The 16,301-nt window shown below is 41.8% G+C and overlaps 1 protein-coding gene across 9 annotated transcripts in view; it reads left to right on the top strand.

The window, feature by feature from the left end:
• The window catches only part of TLE4 (TLE family member 4, transcriptional corepressor), a 142,104-nt gene that overhangs the window by 112,649 nt on the left and 13,154 nt on the right, over nucleotides 1-16,301 (top strand). For all 9 annotated transcript variants that reach the window (XM_025891703.2, XM_025891702.2, XM_025891705.2 and 6 more), the window contains 6 exons: nucleotides 7,441-7,560; nucleotides 8,552-8,605; nucleotides 9,555-9,707; nucleotides 10,909-11,041; nucleotides 11,326-11,519; nucleotides 12,005-12,081. In XM_025891703.2, the coding sequence (XP_025747488.1) occupies nucleotides 7,441-7,560; nucleotides 8,552-8,605; nucleotides 9,555-9,707; nucleotides 10,909-11,041; nucleotides 11,326-11,519; nucleotides 12,005-12,081 (731 nt within the window). The remainder of the gene's footprint in view (nucleotides 1-7,440; nucleotides 7,561-8,551; nucleotides 8,606-9,554; nucleotides 9,708-10,908; nucleotides 11,042-11,325; nucleotides 11,520-12,004; nucleotides 12,082-16,301) is intronic.

Genomic DNA, 16,301 nt, shown 5'->3' with positions numbered 1-16,301 from the left:
AGCTGCCCACACAAGGATCAGACCTGTATCTTTGGTGTCAAAGCATCATGTTCCAGCAACTCAGCTCACCAGCTAAAGTAACTGTATTTAATGAAATTTCTGGGGTGGAGCCAACAGCTTTATTCCAGGAAGAGGAAATAACAGTCAAGAAACCCCAGGAGGACATTAAGATAATGTTCTAATTTAAAATCAATTTTATTGATACCTTTATTATTACAGCATTTTATCCTGACCAAGTAATACATAATGCTGAAGCCATGGAAACAAAACATGAATGACTAAATATTGAAGTGCTATATATTTTACTGCATGAAGCAAAAAATACGTAGGACTTTTGTATTCTAAGTATTTTGAACTCAGGGAGCCTTCTGGAGGGCAAGGGTGTAGATTTCATTCATCTTTGTATTTCTGTACTTTAGCGGGTGTTCAGTGACTACTTGTTCAAAGAGCCCATAAGTAGACTGAGATTGTGTGGTGGTTTCACATTAGCATAGGAGTTGTAGCTCTTCCTGAGGCTAGCTACTGTGTTCCCAACATGCGCTCTCCTTCATCTTGGCGGCAGTCTTCTAAGCAGGTACTCCGGTGAGCCTCGTTTTGCCCACTGGGGAACTGGAAGCTTAGAGAAGTTCATTAACTTGTCCAAGGTCACACAGCTGGTGGTACAGTCTAGTTTGGAACCCAGGGCTGTCTGACCCTCATGCCCATACCATAACCATTGTGGACACTGCCTTTCATCTTAATCATTCCTCTGTCAGTTCCTCTTGTTTTGATTATCTGCCAGAGAAATTTATTCTGCCCCAAGTATCAGGAGAGAAGTAGAAAGACAAAGACAACAATAGAACATTTTTAAAGAACGCATTGTTTATGACATGTTGTAGAAGGTGAAACACTTATTAAGAACAGATTCATTACTTTTTTATACAGAGATTATATTTTATACAGAGATTATATTTTACTCATTTTATTCATTACTTTATACAGAGATTATATTTTACCAAGGGCAGGTCTTCAGAAAGTCCCGGTCATTTTTGAAGGTGAATTTTGATTTATGTTAATTTGGAAAAAGCAAGTTCTGTGAGGGTTATATACAGATTGTGTTTTTAATGACTTCCTTAATCAAGCAGGTTATTTTTAAAAAAAAGTCTTACTGAGGGGCACCTGGGTGGCTCAGATGGTTAAGCGTCTGCCTATTTAGCTCAGGTCATGATCCCAGGGTCCTGGGATCGAGCCCCGCATTGGGCTCGCTGCTCAGCGGGAAGCCTGCTTCTCCCCTTCCCTCTGCTGCTCCCCCTGCTCATATTCTCTCTCTCTCTCTGTATCTCTGGTGTCTCGAATGAATAAATTAAAAAAAAAAGTCTTACTGAAATGAGCAGTAAACGGACACCAGTGACTGGCTTAGAGCGCTACCATATTCAGGTTTTTCACCATGAGCATGCTATAAATTTTAAGCTAATTTACATAAATTTGCATGTTATGAGTCAGTATGTAAGATGTGTATATTTTAGCCAAATAATTTTTATTTTTTAATTTTTCCCAACTGAGGATTATTTTCTCCATCTCTGCTGGTTGTTTTTTTAATAGGTGGGATAGTAAATACTAAAATGTTTTATTAGTTATAAAGAACTGTATGAATAGAAATACAAACATTTTGTATACTACTGTACAATGAAACCTCAGTCAGAAATGCACTGGGGTATGGTACTATGTTTGGTATATGTAGGTTTATTGAGGGTATTACTTTTACTTCAGAACTTGTTGAAAGTTTTTCATAACTCTGAAATGCTTAGGAGCATTGGGTCACTATGACTATCACTAGAAAGGACTAGTGAACATAGTGACCCAGGGTGGCTCATGATTGTAGGGCTCCTCCTAATGAAGGCCCTTCTGCTTAGGAGGGGGAGTGGGCCGAGTCTCTGCTGATCTCAGGTAATATGTTGGCCTTTCTGAATTCAAGAGAGTCAACAATATTCCTTTCTGTTTTAGTCATCTGTTTTGTTGTTGTTGTTGTTGTTGTTACAGAGGAAATGATGCTTGAGGACTTCAGTTATGGCATCAGTGAAGGGTCAACAGGCCTCTTGAGCCTGCCTTCTCCGTCCTGCCCTCCCCCCTGCTGCCATTAACCAACTCCTTCTGAATTGTCCCTGACCCAAACTAATTCCTGTACTGAATGAACTACAGTTCGATTAGCAGTAAAGTTTATCTTCTAAACTGGGCTGGTTTTGAGTAAAGTAGGCCTGGACAACAATTGTAAGGGGAGGGCAAAACCCTAGCCAGATTTTTGTGGTTATCTCTTGCCCTGTTATTATCCCCTTTATCTGTTTGAAAATGGATTTACCCTTTGGTACCAAGTAGATGGGGTGTTGGAAGGCTGTAGCTGATGAACAGACAAACCATAACAAGTGAGTTTTAGAGTTTTTGATCATGGTCGTCCAACCATTCCTTCTGGTTGGAATCTTGTAAGTGAATAGGGACATACGAACTTACACGGATGGCAAGCAGAATTAGCTTGATGTGCATTTGAAATCAAATTAGAAAGTTCGATATGGAGGTGGTATTTATAGTCCTGCCTTCAGTATTGAACCAAAACCTTATTGTGTTTAAAGGAGATGTGTTTTGGTTAATAGCAGCCTATTGAAACCCCATCATTATGGACCATCTGTATATCTGTGCTGAGGGGTAGTGCTACACAGAAGCCGAGAATAGTCCTTATGTGAGGCTTAAAATAGAAGAGCCACCCTAGCTCTGTAGTAAATAGCATGCAGTGCAGCCCCAGTGCCGAGTTGCTGTTGCAGAGGGGCTCGGTTATCTGTCTGGGACTGTGCCTTGTATTACTTTATGGAGATTCTTTCACCTAGTCCTCAAAGCAGCCCAGGGAGGGAGTGGGCGGGGTGTTCTTGTCCCAGACTACAGAGATTGAGACTGAGCAATATCCCCAAGGCTACACAGCTATTAAGTGGAAAACTCTAGACTCAAATCCAGACAGGCAGTCTGACTCCAGACAGATGCTATTGCCTGCTAGTAAAATCTGTGCTACCTGTTATTAAAACTAGCTAATTGTAACAACACTACCTCTTGTTTTTTTTGGGGGGGGGTGTACTTTATAGAACTCTTTGTCATACATGGTCGTCTTTGATCTTGAGGTGGCAGAAGAGTAAAGGTGAAAGGGTGGGGCCATCCACTTCAATTGTGGGAGGTCTCCGTTTTTAGTCTGACTTGGTCAATAACCTTAGTAAAGTCTTGGTTGGGTTTCAAACCAGGATCCAGAATTTTCTCATTTTGAGATGAAATATGATTTGTAACGTTAAGAGTAACTGTTTTAAGGCTTATCTTTTGCTTTCAAAGCAATTGGGATTTCCATATAATAAGGCTTAACAAATTTTTAGTATTTTTCCCCTAGTTTGTCCTTGCTTGCCCCCCTTCTTTTCTTTCATTAAACATCTACTTTGTTGTTTTTACTATCCCAATAATGTGTTTCATTTTTAGAAATACAGAGCTTTCTAGTAAACATTCACATTTAAGGTCTTTTGCCTTGTCTTGATTGGCCACTGCTTTTTTGTTATGTTAATCACAATATATTACATCATTAGTTTTTGATGTAGTGTTCCATGATTCATTGTTTGCGTATACCACCCAGTGCTCCATTCAATACGTGCCCTCTTTAATACCCATCACCAGGCTAACCCATCCCCACCCCCTCCCCTCTAGAGCCCTCAGTTTGTTTCTGAGAGTCCATAGTCTTTCATGGTTCGTCTCCCCCTCCGATTTCCCCCCCTTCATTTTTCTGATTGTTATGGCCCTCCATTCTTAACAAATTCGCCGATATAGTCACATGATCAAGCTGTAATGAGAAAATGTTACTAGGTTTGTAGATTTATTCAGTCATGATGCAGCTCCAGTTAAGTTTCCTGTGTAGTAAGCTAGGGAAATATCTAACCTAGGTAAGCTTTTAAAATAATGATAGAGAAATAAAAATATTTTCTAGTAGAACCGGACTTTGTCTTTAAAAGTATTTACTTAATTCCTCCTGTTCACGTGCTCAGCAAAAATCCAAGTGGCCTTCCAGTGGCTCAGTGGTGGACTTGTAAGATTCATGATGAGAGTCTGTGCCAAGTCCAATTTGATTCCAGAGCAATTATGTTATTAGAACATTGCTGATTGCCCCGGTGCCCATTGTGTAGCTTAACCTTTAAATGCTAGTGATAATTAACTACTTTATCATTCTACCAGGAAACTCCAACATGTGACCCTGTTCTGCAGTAAAATTTCACAAGTAAAATACTGCCCACAGAGCCAGAAACAGCCAGTTAAGAAAAGTGAAGCTAGCTTGTTTGTACATTTGTATCAATAAATAAGCATAAAGATCTAAATAAATAAGTGTTACCATTTAGTGTTAATTTTTAAGAAAGTATTTTATAATGGTTTAAAAATCAGTTTTCCCTTTTGGACAAAGTGGAGATAACTTTGAGTAGTGTCTCAGAATCAAAAGGCTCAGATTGTTGTTAATCACAAACATACAATTTTTTCTTCCTTTTGTAAAATAGCAAATGAGTAGGACGAAGGCATGTGGAAGTAGGTAGAAGAGTAGAGGGGAAGATACACGACTGTCCTGCCACTAATTCCCAAGGGCGGCGCTTCCCAAGGGCGGCACTACTCGGGTCTTACTGTAATGAATGGTTTCTTGTGTAAACTGTTCAGCCTAGTGGTCTTCTGAAAGGGAATGTATCGTATGAATTTTAGGTTAAGATTGAGGAGCGCAAAGGGGATGTTTACTCATTTATGTTTAAAAACATTTCTGGGCAGTTCTCTGCTGCTCACTGGGCTGGGGGCCCCACCCCAGGTAACCCATAGCCTGTAGTGGGAAGTGGCCTTGTAAACAAATAGCCACATATTGATTGCGAGTGCTCTACTCACGGGGTGAACAAAGTGTTAAGGGAACAAAGAAGAATTGAGTGATTAATTCTGCCTGACAGCATCTGAGCGAGCTTTAAAAGGGGACATTAGAGCTGGTCCTTAAGAATAAGGATTTCAACAAAAAAAATACTGAGGGGAAATGGGCATTCTCATAAGCCAGGAAAAAAAGGCTACAGATACAGTGAAAATGCACAGAGCACTGGACCACAACAAGCTCATGGTGCTGAGCTCTAAGGTTAGGGCGTAGAGGGAAGGGCTTTGGAAACGGCCATGTGCAGAAATATTTGGACTTTCTCCCCTAAGGACAGTGGGGAAACTGTTGGTGGCTTTTAAGGAAGAGTGAGAAGTGGTAGAATCTCTCTTTGGGAGATATGAACCCTAGAAATGTGGAGAATAGACCGGAGGAGGGGGGAACTAGATAGGGGGTTCTGATGTCAAATATGGTAGGTCGTGGCTCACAGATGATATTTGCAAGCATGATTTCGATGGAGTAATGGTCACAAAAAAAACCCCGGTCACGGCATTGGCTTGGGAATGAGGATTGGAACTCAAGAGAGATACATGAAGAAGCTGTCCAATTTTTAAAAAATTGTTTGGCTTCTAATGTTTTACTTTGGTCTTTGGCCTTACTGAATGACGTCTGCCATCTTTTCTGCTATTAATCTTAAGGGTGAATGAGTAGGGTAGTTTCAGGGTTTGGTGCCTCCGACCTAGAGTATTCATTGAAGACTCTGAGAGAGGATGATACAGGAAGGAAGGGTTTAGAGATACCCACCCCTCTCATTGGGAACCCACTCACTTGTCCTTCCTCCCATCTTCCCCTGACACCAAACTCCTATCCCTCCTTCCTGCCTTTGGAGCTAGTGGTGGAGTTGCCGTCACCGCAGCTGACCACCAGGGGGTGATGTCTTGGTAGTGTGATACTGACCCCGGCATGGGGAAAAAAGCTCATTGATTTTCCTCTAACAACAGGCTTCAAAAGTTTAGTCACAAAAGAAAATGTGGCATTAAGGTTCAGTGGAAGTGAAATGGGATATAGAGCCAAAAGTTCTGGACATCACACTGCCTCTCATAGTTAATTTAAAAGCCCTTGTAAATGTTGTGTATCTTCATAAATGTTGAATTATTACCATCAGACTTAAGATAAAGGAAAAAAACATACAAGGGGTTAGTTTTATATGAGAAGAATAAAGTTATCAATGAGGAAGAGCTTTATGGAACAGTTTCCTGAATTGATTTAGATGCAAGGCAAAGAGATATTCTGGTGGTGATACTTTGTTCTTCCTAGAACTTGTTTTCTCATCTCCAAATGTTCTTTCCACTGCCCAGCCTGAGTTAATTTAGCACTCAGAGCCCTGCGCAGGTGCCCTGCTGAGGGGCTTGGCTTTTCTGGCCTTTATGACCCACCCTCCACAGGTCAGCCCTGCTCCCTCTCTCACACCTCACCTAAGTGTTGAGCTGGCTCCTGTTTGTTGTGTCTGGAACTGAGTTACTAGCCAGTTCATAAGGTTGCTTCCAGTTTTCATTGACGCTTTCTTCACTTCCTCATAAATGATTTTAAGCTCTCATACTGTCTCAATGTGCCCAGTAGTAATCCCCCTGGCCTCAATGGCAGACAGACGCATTCTCTGTGCTTGAGTGTTTATTTTCGGCGTGTAGGCCTCCTCCAGTTGGGAGCACTTTGGAAGAGCAGAGATGATGAACATTGCCTGAGCCTGTATGGCTTGCTCCCGACTGTGATCCCAAGAGGGAGGGACTATCATTCCCAGTTACCTGGTCCTAATGGGGGTTCCAGGGTTTCCAGAGATAAAAAGGAGCAGGCTCATGAAAACTGTAGGAGTCAGAAAGGAATAAAGTAAATTTTTGCAGGTGTTTGGTTTTTATTTTTATTTGCCATTCTGAATCTTCCATGCCCTTAAAACAAGGGACTTAGCAAATTCCGTAGATAGGAACTTTGTGTCACGTGATCACCATTTGGGGGTTACTTAAATTCCCAAAGAGTACCTGTCTTCTTTTTTCTTTGAAGAATTACTAGTTTTTCTCAAGATGGACTCTAACATATTCAGTGTCTCTGTACAAGCTTAAGTTACTGCCTTCCCATCAGCCAGCAAACTCGGGGCCGGAGGGGGGTGGGGCTTGCCTTTTCCTCCCTTCCATTTTCTCTCCTCTCTGCTTCCTTCCTCACCTCTTTGAAGCTGCTTCACCAGTGTAATCTACATCTCTTTGGGACCAGACCCATTCTGTCTTCTGAATTTGCTATTCCTTGCCTCCTTTTTTATTCCTTGGCTCCCTCTCTGGTCCTGTCTCTGTTTCTTCTTTCCTGTTTGTTCCTTTTTTCCCCTCATTCCCTTTTCCTGGTTTTCTGTCTCCACCTCTGTTGCCCTCTTCCTTTCACCTCCTCCTTTCTCTCCTGTCTCCTCCTAACAGTTTTGCAGGTGTGCACTAACGAACAGAAAGGACGCGAAGCCTGAAAAACGCACGGTTAAGTGGGTGGTCATTTCTCAACCCTGCTTTCTTTCCTAATTCCAGAGCTCTTCGGTATCCCCGTCAGCCAGTTTCCGAGGTGCCGAGAAGCACAGAAACTCCACAGACTACTCCTCCGATAGCAAAAAGCAGAAAACTGAAGAAAAGGAAATTGCAGCTCGTTATGTAGGTTCATCCACCTTTGCTTTGGGGGAAGCCAGTTTACTCTTTTTATCAGCAGCCATTTTACCCTTTGACTATTACGAACCAAAATGAGAACATAGGAGGAAAAAACATCCACTAGGAGAAAAAAATAGTGGTTGCGTTTAGAGCTGTGTCTCAGTTGGCTAGCTGAAGTCCTCTGTGGTGCAGGTCAGTGCGTGTGTGTATGCGAGTCGGAACAGAATGCTTTATCTGGCAGCTAATAGAAGATGTTGTGGGTGTCCCATAATATCCTTTCTAGAGATGTATTTGCTTCCCTCTGTGTGTTTCAAGGTGGTTGAATTTTCTGTGGTCAACTCAAAATGTTAAGGAAAAATGTAAAATCATAGAAAACCTGTTAAAATGTCTAAAATGAATTTGTGCTGAGGAATAAAGCGAATTTTGTGGAGTATAACTTGCAGAGGTATTCAGATGTGTCCCTAGCATGGGTTGAAGTTCATTTTCCTTCAGGGACTAACCCTTCAGGTCACATAGTGAAGGGAGCAAGCTGGATGGGACCGGGGTGGATGCAGACAGCCCCCGCTCTGCTTCCTGTGGTGATGCCCTGCAGGACTACAAGGCCTCAAAAAAAGCAGAAAGCTTGGATTTTTGTGTGACACCTCCCAATTTTAAAATGGTGATTACTTAACCCAGTTTTTTAAACTGAGCGAACAAATCACACCCAACAGTAGGCTGGATTTAGCCTGGACATGCCAGCTTCCACCAGATGCTCTGGAGTAACAAGCAAGGCATAAGCTTCGGTTTTTTACAGGGTAAAGTGGAATCATCATATTACCTACCTTGTAACATCATTATGAGGATTAAAGAACATAGTACATTGTAAAGTGTTTAGCACTATTGGGTGCAGTTTGTTTTTATAAGATAAGAGGAATTAGTCTGAACTTATCCAGGGTAAATCTGGCCTTTGTGCGTTTGTGCTGGGGGAGGAGGTAATGCTTGTCACTTGTCAATGCAGGACAGCGATGGCGAGAAGAGTGACGACAACTTGGTGGTTGACGTTTCTAATGAGGTATGTTTTCTGGCTCATTCAGCTTCCTGCTCTTACCCACTGTAACAATGACTAGTGTCCAGACAGTTAGTGTTCAAAATGTGTGCTTTGTTTCCAAAAGGACCCACTTTTTATTTACCTGAAAAATTTCTGTATTACTGATTTTATGTATTAGTGATCCTTTTTTTTTATTGCTATTCTTTTCTATAAAAGTACAAGTATGTTTTTGCTATCACCATAAATGCACACCAGACATATGTGGTCAGCCTGCAGATCTCACTGACAAGTGACCTGTAGATATGTAGGGTTTTGATTTTTGTTTTGAGTAAGTAACAGCTGACCCTTGAATAATGCAGATGGGGGAGCAGTGTTTCAGGGGCACCAACCTCCCATGAAGTTGAATATACGCATGTAACTCCCCACCACACACACACCTTTTTTTAAAAATTTAAGTGTAGTTGTTGACACACAATGTTACATTAGTTTCAGGTGTACAAAAGAGTGATTCAGCAATTCTGCACGTTATGCTGCCCCCCCCGTATAACTTTCAGCTCCCTCAAAACTTAACTATTAATAGCTTACAATAACATAAACAGTCAATGAACACATATTTTGTGTGTTACATACTCTATTCTTATGATAAAGACAGCTAGAGGAATGTTATTAAGAAGACCATAAGGAAGAGAAAATACAGTTTATAGTACTATAGTGCATTTACTGAAAAAAATCTGCATATAAGTATACCTGCGCAGATCCAGCTCATGTCGTTCAAGGGTCAACTGTGCTATAAATATTGTATTTTCTTTGACTTCAGTACCAAATATTTTCTTCAGCAATTGTGGTACGTCTTTTATTATCGATTACAGAACATTTTGCTCCATGCTTTCCACTAGAAACATCCACACTCAGGTACTCCAGCTAGCATCGTGAATGTGCTGTCTGCATTAATGCCCTTGATGTTCCTTCATAGGATCCATCTTCCCCTCGAGGGAGCCCAGCACACTCCCCGAGAGAGAATGGCCTGGACAAGACACGCCTGCTCAAGAAAGATGCCCCCATCAGTCCAGCCTCTATTGCGTCCTCCAGCAGCACTCCTTCCTCCAAATCCAAAGAACTTAGCCTTGTAAGCTGTTCATCATCTTTCTTATTAGCCTTGCCTGTTTCAAGATGATTGGCTTTGATTATTTTTAAATTTGGTATTTTTCACATTTTTCTATAGGACTCTTATTTCCAAATATATGTATACATTCAGTATTCAAGTTTAATTGACAAAAGTACTTTGGGAACACAATGGGTTTACTGACTTCCCGGTGATAGATGTTTGTTTTATGAGTCTTTTTGCAAGGATAGGGGAGGGATATGGGGAAATTGATTGAAACGTGTCTCAGCAAAGATGAAGAAATACACATTGGGCTTACAGAGATGGTTTTGTCACCTATGGTTTATGGTAAATTTAGTTTTCAGCTGGGATGTGATTTTGTTGCTAGCTTTGTTTGAATTACCAAGCTATATATGACTGCAATAATTTTCCCTTCCTATCTAAGAAATAATCTGTCATTTACAAAAGTCTACCTTGACTCACACCACAAATCACAAATGCAAAAATGAAACTGCTTATGAGTCAGGATAATCTCCCCATACCCCCTTCTTCTCTGGCTCTGTAGTTAATTGCATTTTTGTGTATATGTCTTCCTTTTTCCTCACCAGTTATTTCCTTGTAACATAACATTTAAAAAAAAAAAAGACTCAGTTTTCAAATAACCTTCTGAATTCACAGCTGAAGGAAAGAAAGTTCCTCAGTTGGTCTGCATATTAGGAGGATGTGTCTGGCACGGGGCTACATTAAGTTTTTTTCTGTTGTTCTCTCTTGGCTTTCTGGCCTTCTTGTATTGGCAACTCCTCTGTGCTGATCAGGGCATGGATCTGTTCTAAGGGGACCCGTTAACCGGGAAACCTCTTGTGACATGAACAGTCCACCAGGAACCCAGCTCAAGCAGCCTTAAATCAAAGCAACCAGCAAGTGTTTGGTCACAGGATGTCATGATTTGTCAGCCTCTGTCTGACTCAGACCCAGTTTCCTGGAAATCATTTACTCTACCCTAAATTCTGCGTCAGTTCATATCCTCCTGAATGTTGGTTTTGTGGTCTCGGGGAACTCTTTCTGTTTGTTGGTTTGTCCTTTTTAATTAGGAAAATAAAGGCCCAACCTGAAGAACTTTTTCCATTTCTTTCTCTTTTCCTTTTGACCTGCCTTTTTAAACGTTTAACATCATCATTAAAACTGTGTTCTGATTGCCACTCTATTCTCTTCCATCTCTTGTTAGAATGAAAAATCTACTACTCCTGTTTCAAAGTCCAATACCCCTACTCCACGAACCGATGCACCTACTCCAGGCAGTAACTCCACTCCTGGATTGAGGCCTGTGCCTGGAAAACCACCAGGAGTCGACCCCTTGGGTTAGTAAGAAGGATTTTCTGTGTTTTTATGCTTCATGGTTTTGAAGACATTAAAGCAATTTAAACAGTGCATTACCGTAAGAGTAGTAATAACCAGCCATGAAAAGCTGTTAGAGTTACTTATTTAACCTGAACCAAGTGCCTTGATGATTTTTGAGAATATTACATTATGCGAATTTGAGCCCCAGACCCTATTTTTCTTTAAGGTGTAAGTTAATGTTAACTTCCTTATTGTTTCCCGTGTTCTTGGTTTTTCTATTCTCTCCTTTCATTTTGGTCTGTAGCCTCAAGCCTCAGGACCCCAATGGCAGTCCCTTGTCCATATCCAACCCCGTTCGGGATCGTGCCCCACGCCGGTATGAACGGGGAGCTGACCAGTCCTGGCGCTGCCTACGCCGGACTACACAACATCTCTCCGCAGATGAGCGCGGCCGCTGCCGCTGCCGCCGCAGCCGCCGCCTACGGGAGATCGCCGGTGGTACGTTTGTGGGCCTTCGAGAAACCAGCCCATCCCGTGGCTCACAGGATCGCCAGACGTATTTTTGAATGTAGTATATGTAATTTGAGGTATTTGTAGAGGGACCTGTCCTATCCGTAAATTAAACTACACACAGTTGTACAGTGAGATCCATTTACTTTTCTAAGGAGAGGAAATGTCCTTGTTATTTTAGGTTTACTTTTAATTTTAAACCTACAAGAGCAGAGCGAACGATCATGAATGTAGTGAACCCTGTGTTTCCATTATAAGCTTCAAAAATTATACAAATAATTTTTTTTCGTGTATATTACCCCGAAAATCATAAACATCCTCCTGTCTTTTCATCAGTAGATACATCTGTCTGTATATCTCTAAGATCGTATTTAAAGTCTGTGTTCTCCCAAGACCTAGAGAGGTATTGAATAGGCTGAGATGAGTTAATGTAACTTCCTCTGTTTTTGTTGTTTTGCTTGGGAAAATTGTAGGTTGGATTTGATCCACACCATCACATGCGCGTGCCAGCCATACCTCCAAACCTGACAGGCATTCCGGGAGGAAAACCGTGAGTACCTCTGAGCCTCATGCTCACCGCCACGTGCCAGACCCTGGGCCGTTGCCGGCCCTTTCCGCTGTGCACTGCTAGGCGGCGGCGGGGGGCGGGGGGGTGGGGGAGGAATTCCTGGAGCTCAACTTTTTTTTTTTTTCCTCCGTTGCAAAGAATTTCCATTTTCTCTTCGCACAAGGAAAGAAGTAATGAGGTGGAGTTTTGTATTTTCAATTTAAAATCTTGAGCTTCTAATGTGGAAATGCAAATTACTGAGGCATCTCCAGCAGTCAGGTCTTCTCTACGTCTGTTACTGAATTCTTTTGTTGCCTTGAAAAAAACCGTCTTATGTTCAAACCTGGATGCTCAGAATTTGAGCGTGTTGGGAAAAGACGTGCCAAACTTCAAAGGCTGTGAAAAGAAAGAAGTGTGGTCTTATGCTCAATTGTGTTTGTGGAAAAGGTGGCTTTGCTCATTTGGCTTCTTGTCCGGTGAGCTGGATATCTGGAGCGTCCGCATTCACAGTCCCCTTGAGTTATGAAGGCAAGATGCACACACCAGTTTTTCCAGCCACTTCTTGTACATTCTAATCTCTCACCATATCTCATTCCACATCCTTCATTTCAGTCCAGTGCACCTTTTTATTACTACTTATGCATGGTTCTCTCTGCTCTCTGGCTTCATCTTCCCAGATAAAAAGCCTTGACTACAAAATAACCCACTCTTCCCTTAAAATCCCAGCTTCCTCTCTCCTCCCTTTGGGAAGCATCCCGCAGACCCTCTCTGCCTTATTAGTCACATGTGTATATTTATGCTCTTGGCTCTTTCTGCTGGCATCCTGTCTGTCACCACACATGCTGTACCCACGCTGCTTCTCCAGGCTGGTGCTTCCTCCCCGCCCTCTGCTCCCCACACTTGACCCTCAGTAGCCTCGAAGTCCCTTCCCCCAGATGCTGCCTCAGGGCATTTGCTCTTACTGGCCCTTCCTGCAGTACTTTTTCTGTGGCTTGCTGTCTCACTTCAAAAGTGTCTGCTAAAATGTCACTTTTGCGAGCATTCTTCCCTGCCAGCCCTATCTAAAAGAGCATCCTTCTCTCCCTTCCTCTCCCCATTGTTGTTCTTTTCTACTGCCTGCCTTTTTTGTACTTGGCTGTAGCCGTGATCGGCCTCTCCCTGCTTGAATGTAAGTTCCACGAGAGCAGAACAGAACTCTTCGCTGTTCAGTTATAGAAGTAGCTCCGCTGTCTGGAGTGGTACCTGGTTCATAGTTGGTGCTCACAGTACATACTTTTTAAATCAGTGAGAGGGAGAGAGAGTGCATGCGTGTGCGAGAGAGCATGCAGGTGAGCCAGCCAGGCTCCTTCTTCTCTGATCTTCCACTGCTTATTTATTCACTGCTATACACTCAGGCGCTTAGTTGTCACCGTGTTATTTCCTATGTGTAACTTCTTGGGTAACCTACTTCTGTACAGATCTATGCTAAACTTCCCTGTTGCATCAAACACAATGCTGGCTCCATAGCCAAGTTGCTCCGTAAATATTTGACTGATTAATAAGGGAGGCAAGGCAAATTAGACATTAAGTTCCCTGAGAATTGAAGGTATAAATATCCGTTACCATAAAATTCTGTGTACTTGTGTGTGTTCTGCAAATAGTTGTTGACTAACTTACAAGTCTTGTTGACCAAGAACCTCTGATGTATTTGAAGGTGAAAGTTTGGTCTCTTTCAGTCAGTGACTAAATAACAAGGTCATAGGATTAATCAAATAACTCAAATACCTATGAATTCCATATGAACCTGTGGGGATAGAGAGCTTTCCTTAGGGAAAAGGTATTATCCCATGTTCGGGTACTGCCTAGTTACCACTTGGTTAACTAGCTGTTGCACCAGAGCTCTGGTATAACCACTAGAGCAGTGGAGCTGGTGCCTCTCATCTCAGCTACTGCCCAGGGGCCACAAGGGGTGAAGAGAGGTGAAGGAGTGTTAGGTGCCTATAAAGAAGAATGACAGTCTTGGTTTAGCTTTGGGCCAACTGAACCACTGTCGAGTTAGAGCTGGTCTGATTCAGGAGGCACTTCTGAGCCTTGAGCTGGACTCCCGTCCTTCCCCTAGTCTTGATTCTTAGCATTATAAAATTGTTGAGATCCTTTTGGAAAGATTGATGGGTTTGAGGATGGTTGCAAATTTTCGTTCTGGGAGTGATAGAGCCACATCTCGTGCAATTGGCAGATGACGTTAGGAATCCCAGAGAGAGCACAGTGTGGTCGACAGTGAGTTCCAGAGTGTGACAGATCAAAATTTGAGTTTTTACTCTGCCAGTTGACAACTAGAAGACAGTTTCTTAACTTTGTGAGCTTCAGTTGGCTCATCTGTAAACCAGGGATGGCACCTCCCTGACAAGAGGGCCGTAAGGGTGAGATAAGTTGTTACATGTTTAGTACCGTGTTTGGTGTTTGGGGCTCTTTAGGTAATCGCAGCGTCATTTCCGGCTTAGCTTTGCCCCAGGGCATTCATTATCAGGTTTCAGCTGCTTATGCAAGTGAACTGAACTGCATTTCTGTAGTGGGCAGAAAGGACCCAAGAAAATTTGATTGAGTAAATTAGACTCCAACGTTCCTGTCATTGGTGTGTCTTATACAAGAGGGCGTCAAAACAGGTAAATTCACATTCATTTATGCATATGGGGTAATATATTTTTATTATAGGTTTTTCAGAAGTGATTATAACAGTTAGGTGGCTCTTCGGATCTTAAGATACAGAACTGTGAAATGTCATCTTGTGCGTGTTTCAACAGAAACAACTATTTTCTTTTGTGCTAGAACATAAAACATAATAAATCACCTAAAGGCTTCCCCTACCGGTAACACACAACAAAGTAAACTGCCTTTCTCCAGAAAGACTTAAAACAGCTGTGTATCTCTGTCCTAATTATTTTTACAGAATGACTTGCTAGATGTTATCAAAAGTTATAATTAAATGCATGTCAACCAACTAATGAATAAAGTAGCATTTATTTAATAATTCACATTGGGGCTTCTTGTCTCTTCTAGTGAATTAGCAAGAGTTCCACTCAATTTGTAATTGGAATGACAACATAGTTTAATTTCAACATAAGCCCAAAATGGACTTTTTCTCTCACCTGTTACTTTAATGAGAGATCTATAAATAGTGTAAAACTATTCAGTTAAAGCCATAGTACTAATTATATTATGGGACATGGCATATGGATGCAGCCGTGACAGAAGAGCTCAGGTTTGTTGGTTTGGGGCTGCTCACAATTCAGAAATTTTTTCCTGTTGTTCTGTTTGTTTTTATAAAGTAGGATTTTTCAAAATAGGAACAATGCTTAACACAGAGCAAGCCCTTAACAGTTATTTTTGCTTGGCTGACCTACTAGTGGGTTCATATGCTACTTAGAACCTGATTTTCTAGCATACTTTATAAAGTACAATGGCCAGATCTTTTATTGTGAATTCAGGTTCTAGTCCCATCTCGTGAGACACTGAAAACTTTGGAGAAAGTGTTGCAAAGTATGAGAAAGATGAGTGCAGTATTATAGAACTGGGCCTTTTAGAGCGGGTAAATGAGGTCAGGGTGGGAAGGCCAAGGACCTTCTTTAAATATGCTGAGTTTTCATCGAAAGATGATTCAGATAAAGTAGCATCTTCGATGCCCATGTTTTAAATAGAGCGATTTGCAGATGCCTTGATTGTTTGAAGTATAGTTCTGTTACAGAGTCCTAGTTGTTTCTGTTCTCTCTACCATCATCCTTAGAGAGCCATTCTTAGATGTTAATGCTTTCACCTCCTGCACGCACACGTGCTTTGTGTGTGTGTGTGTGTTTTGGAAGAGTACACCCTCTCCCTCCAGCCCTACATTTGTAGCTATTTGCTGGACATCTCAGATATCTTGAGTGTGTATTACTTGCGCTTCAAAGTCATCATATCATGATGCTTCTTCCCCAGACTGGGTCTTCTCCCACATTGCCCATCAGGACTATTGGTATTTTTGTCCTTGTTTCCTAAGCTCAGAAACTCAATAATTATTGGCTCCTTCCTCACATCTCATACGTTAAGTCCTGCAGAATTTTTAGTGTCTTCCTTGACCTAGCCTGGTTCAGGTCCCCCATTACCTTGCATCGCAGTTATTGGAATTGTCTCTTTCTCCTCCTACCCATTGTATTCTTTGTGATCAAATGTATTCTGTCACTTGCCCCAATAGTGTCCTACCTGTTTTC

This window comes from Callorhinus ursinus, unplaced genomic scaffold (assembly GCF_003265705.2).
Source record: "Callorhinus ursinus isolate GAN/ISIS: 27379988/994484 unplaced genomic scaffold, GSC_fseal_2.0 scaffold28, whole genome shotgun sequence".
Taxonomy (NCBI): Eukaryota; Metazoa; Chordata; class Mammalia; order Carnivora; family Otariidae; genus Callorhinus; species Callorhinus ursinus.
The sequence above is the reverse complement of the archived record's forward strand: the minus strand, read 5'-3'. Positions and strand labels throughout refer to the sequence as shown.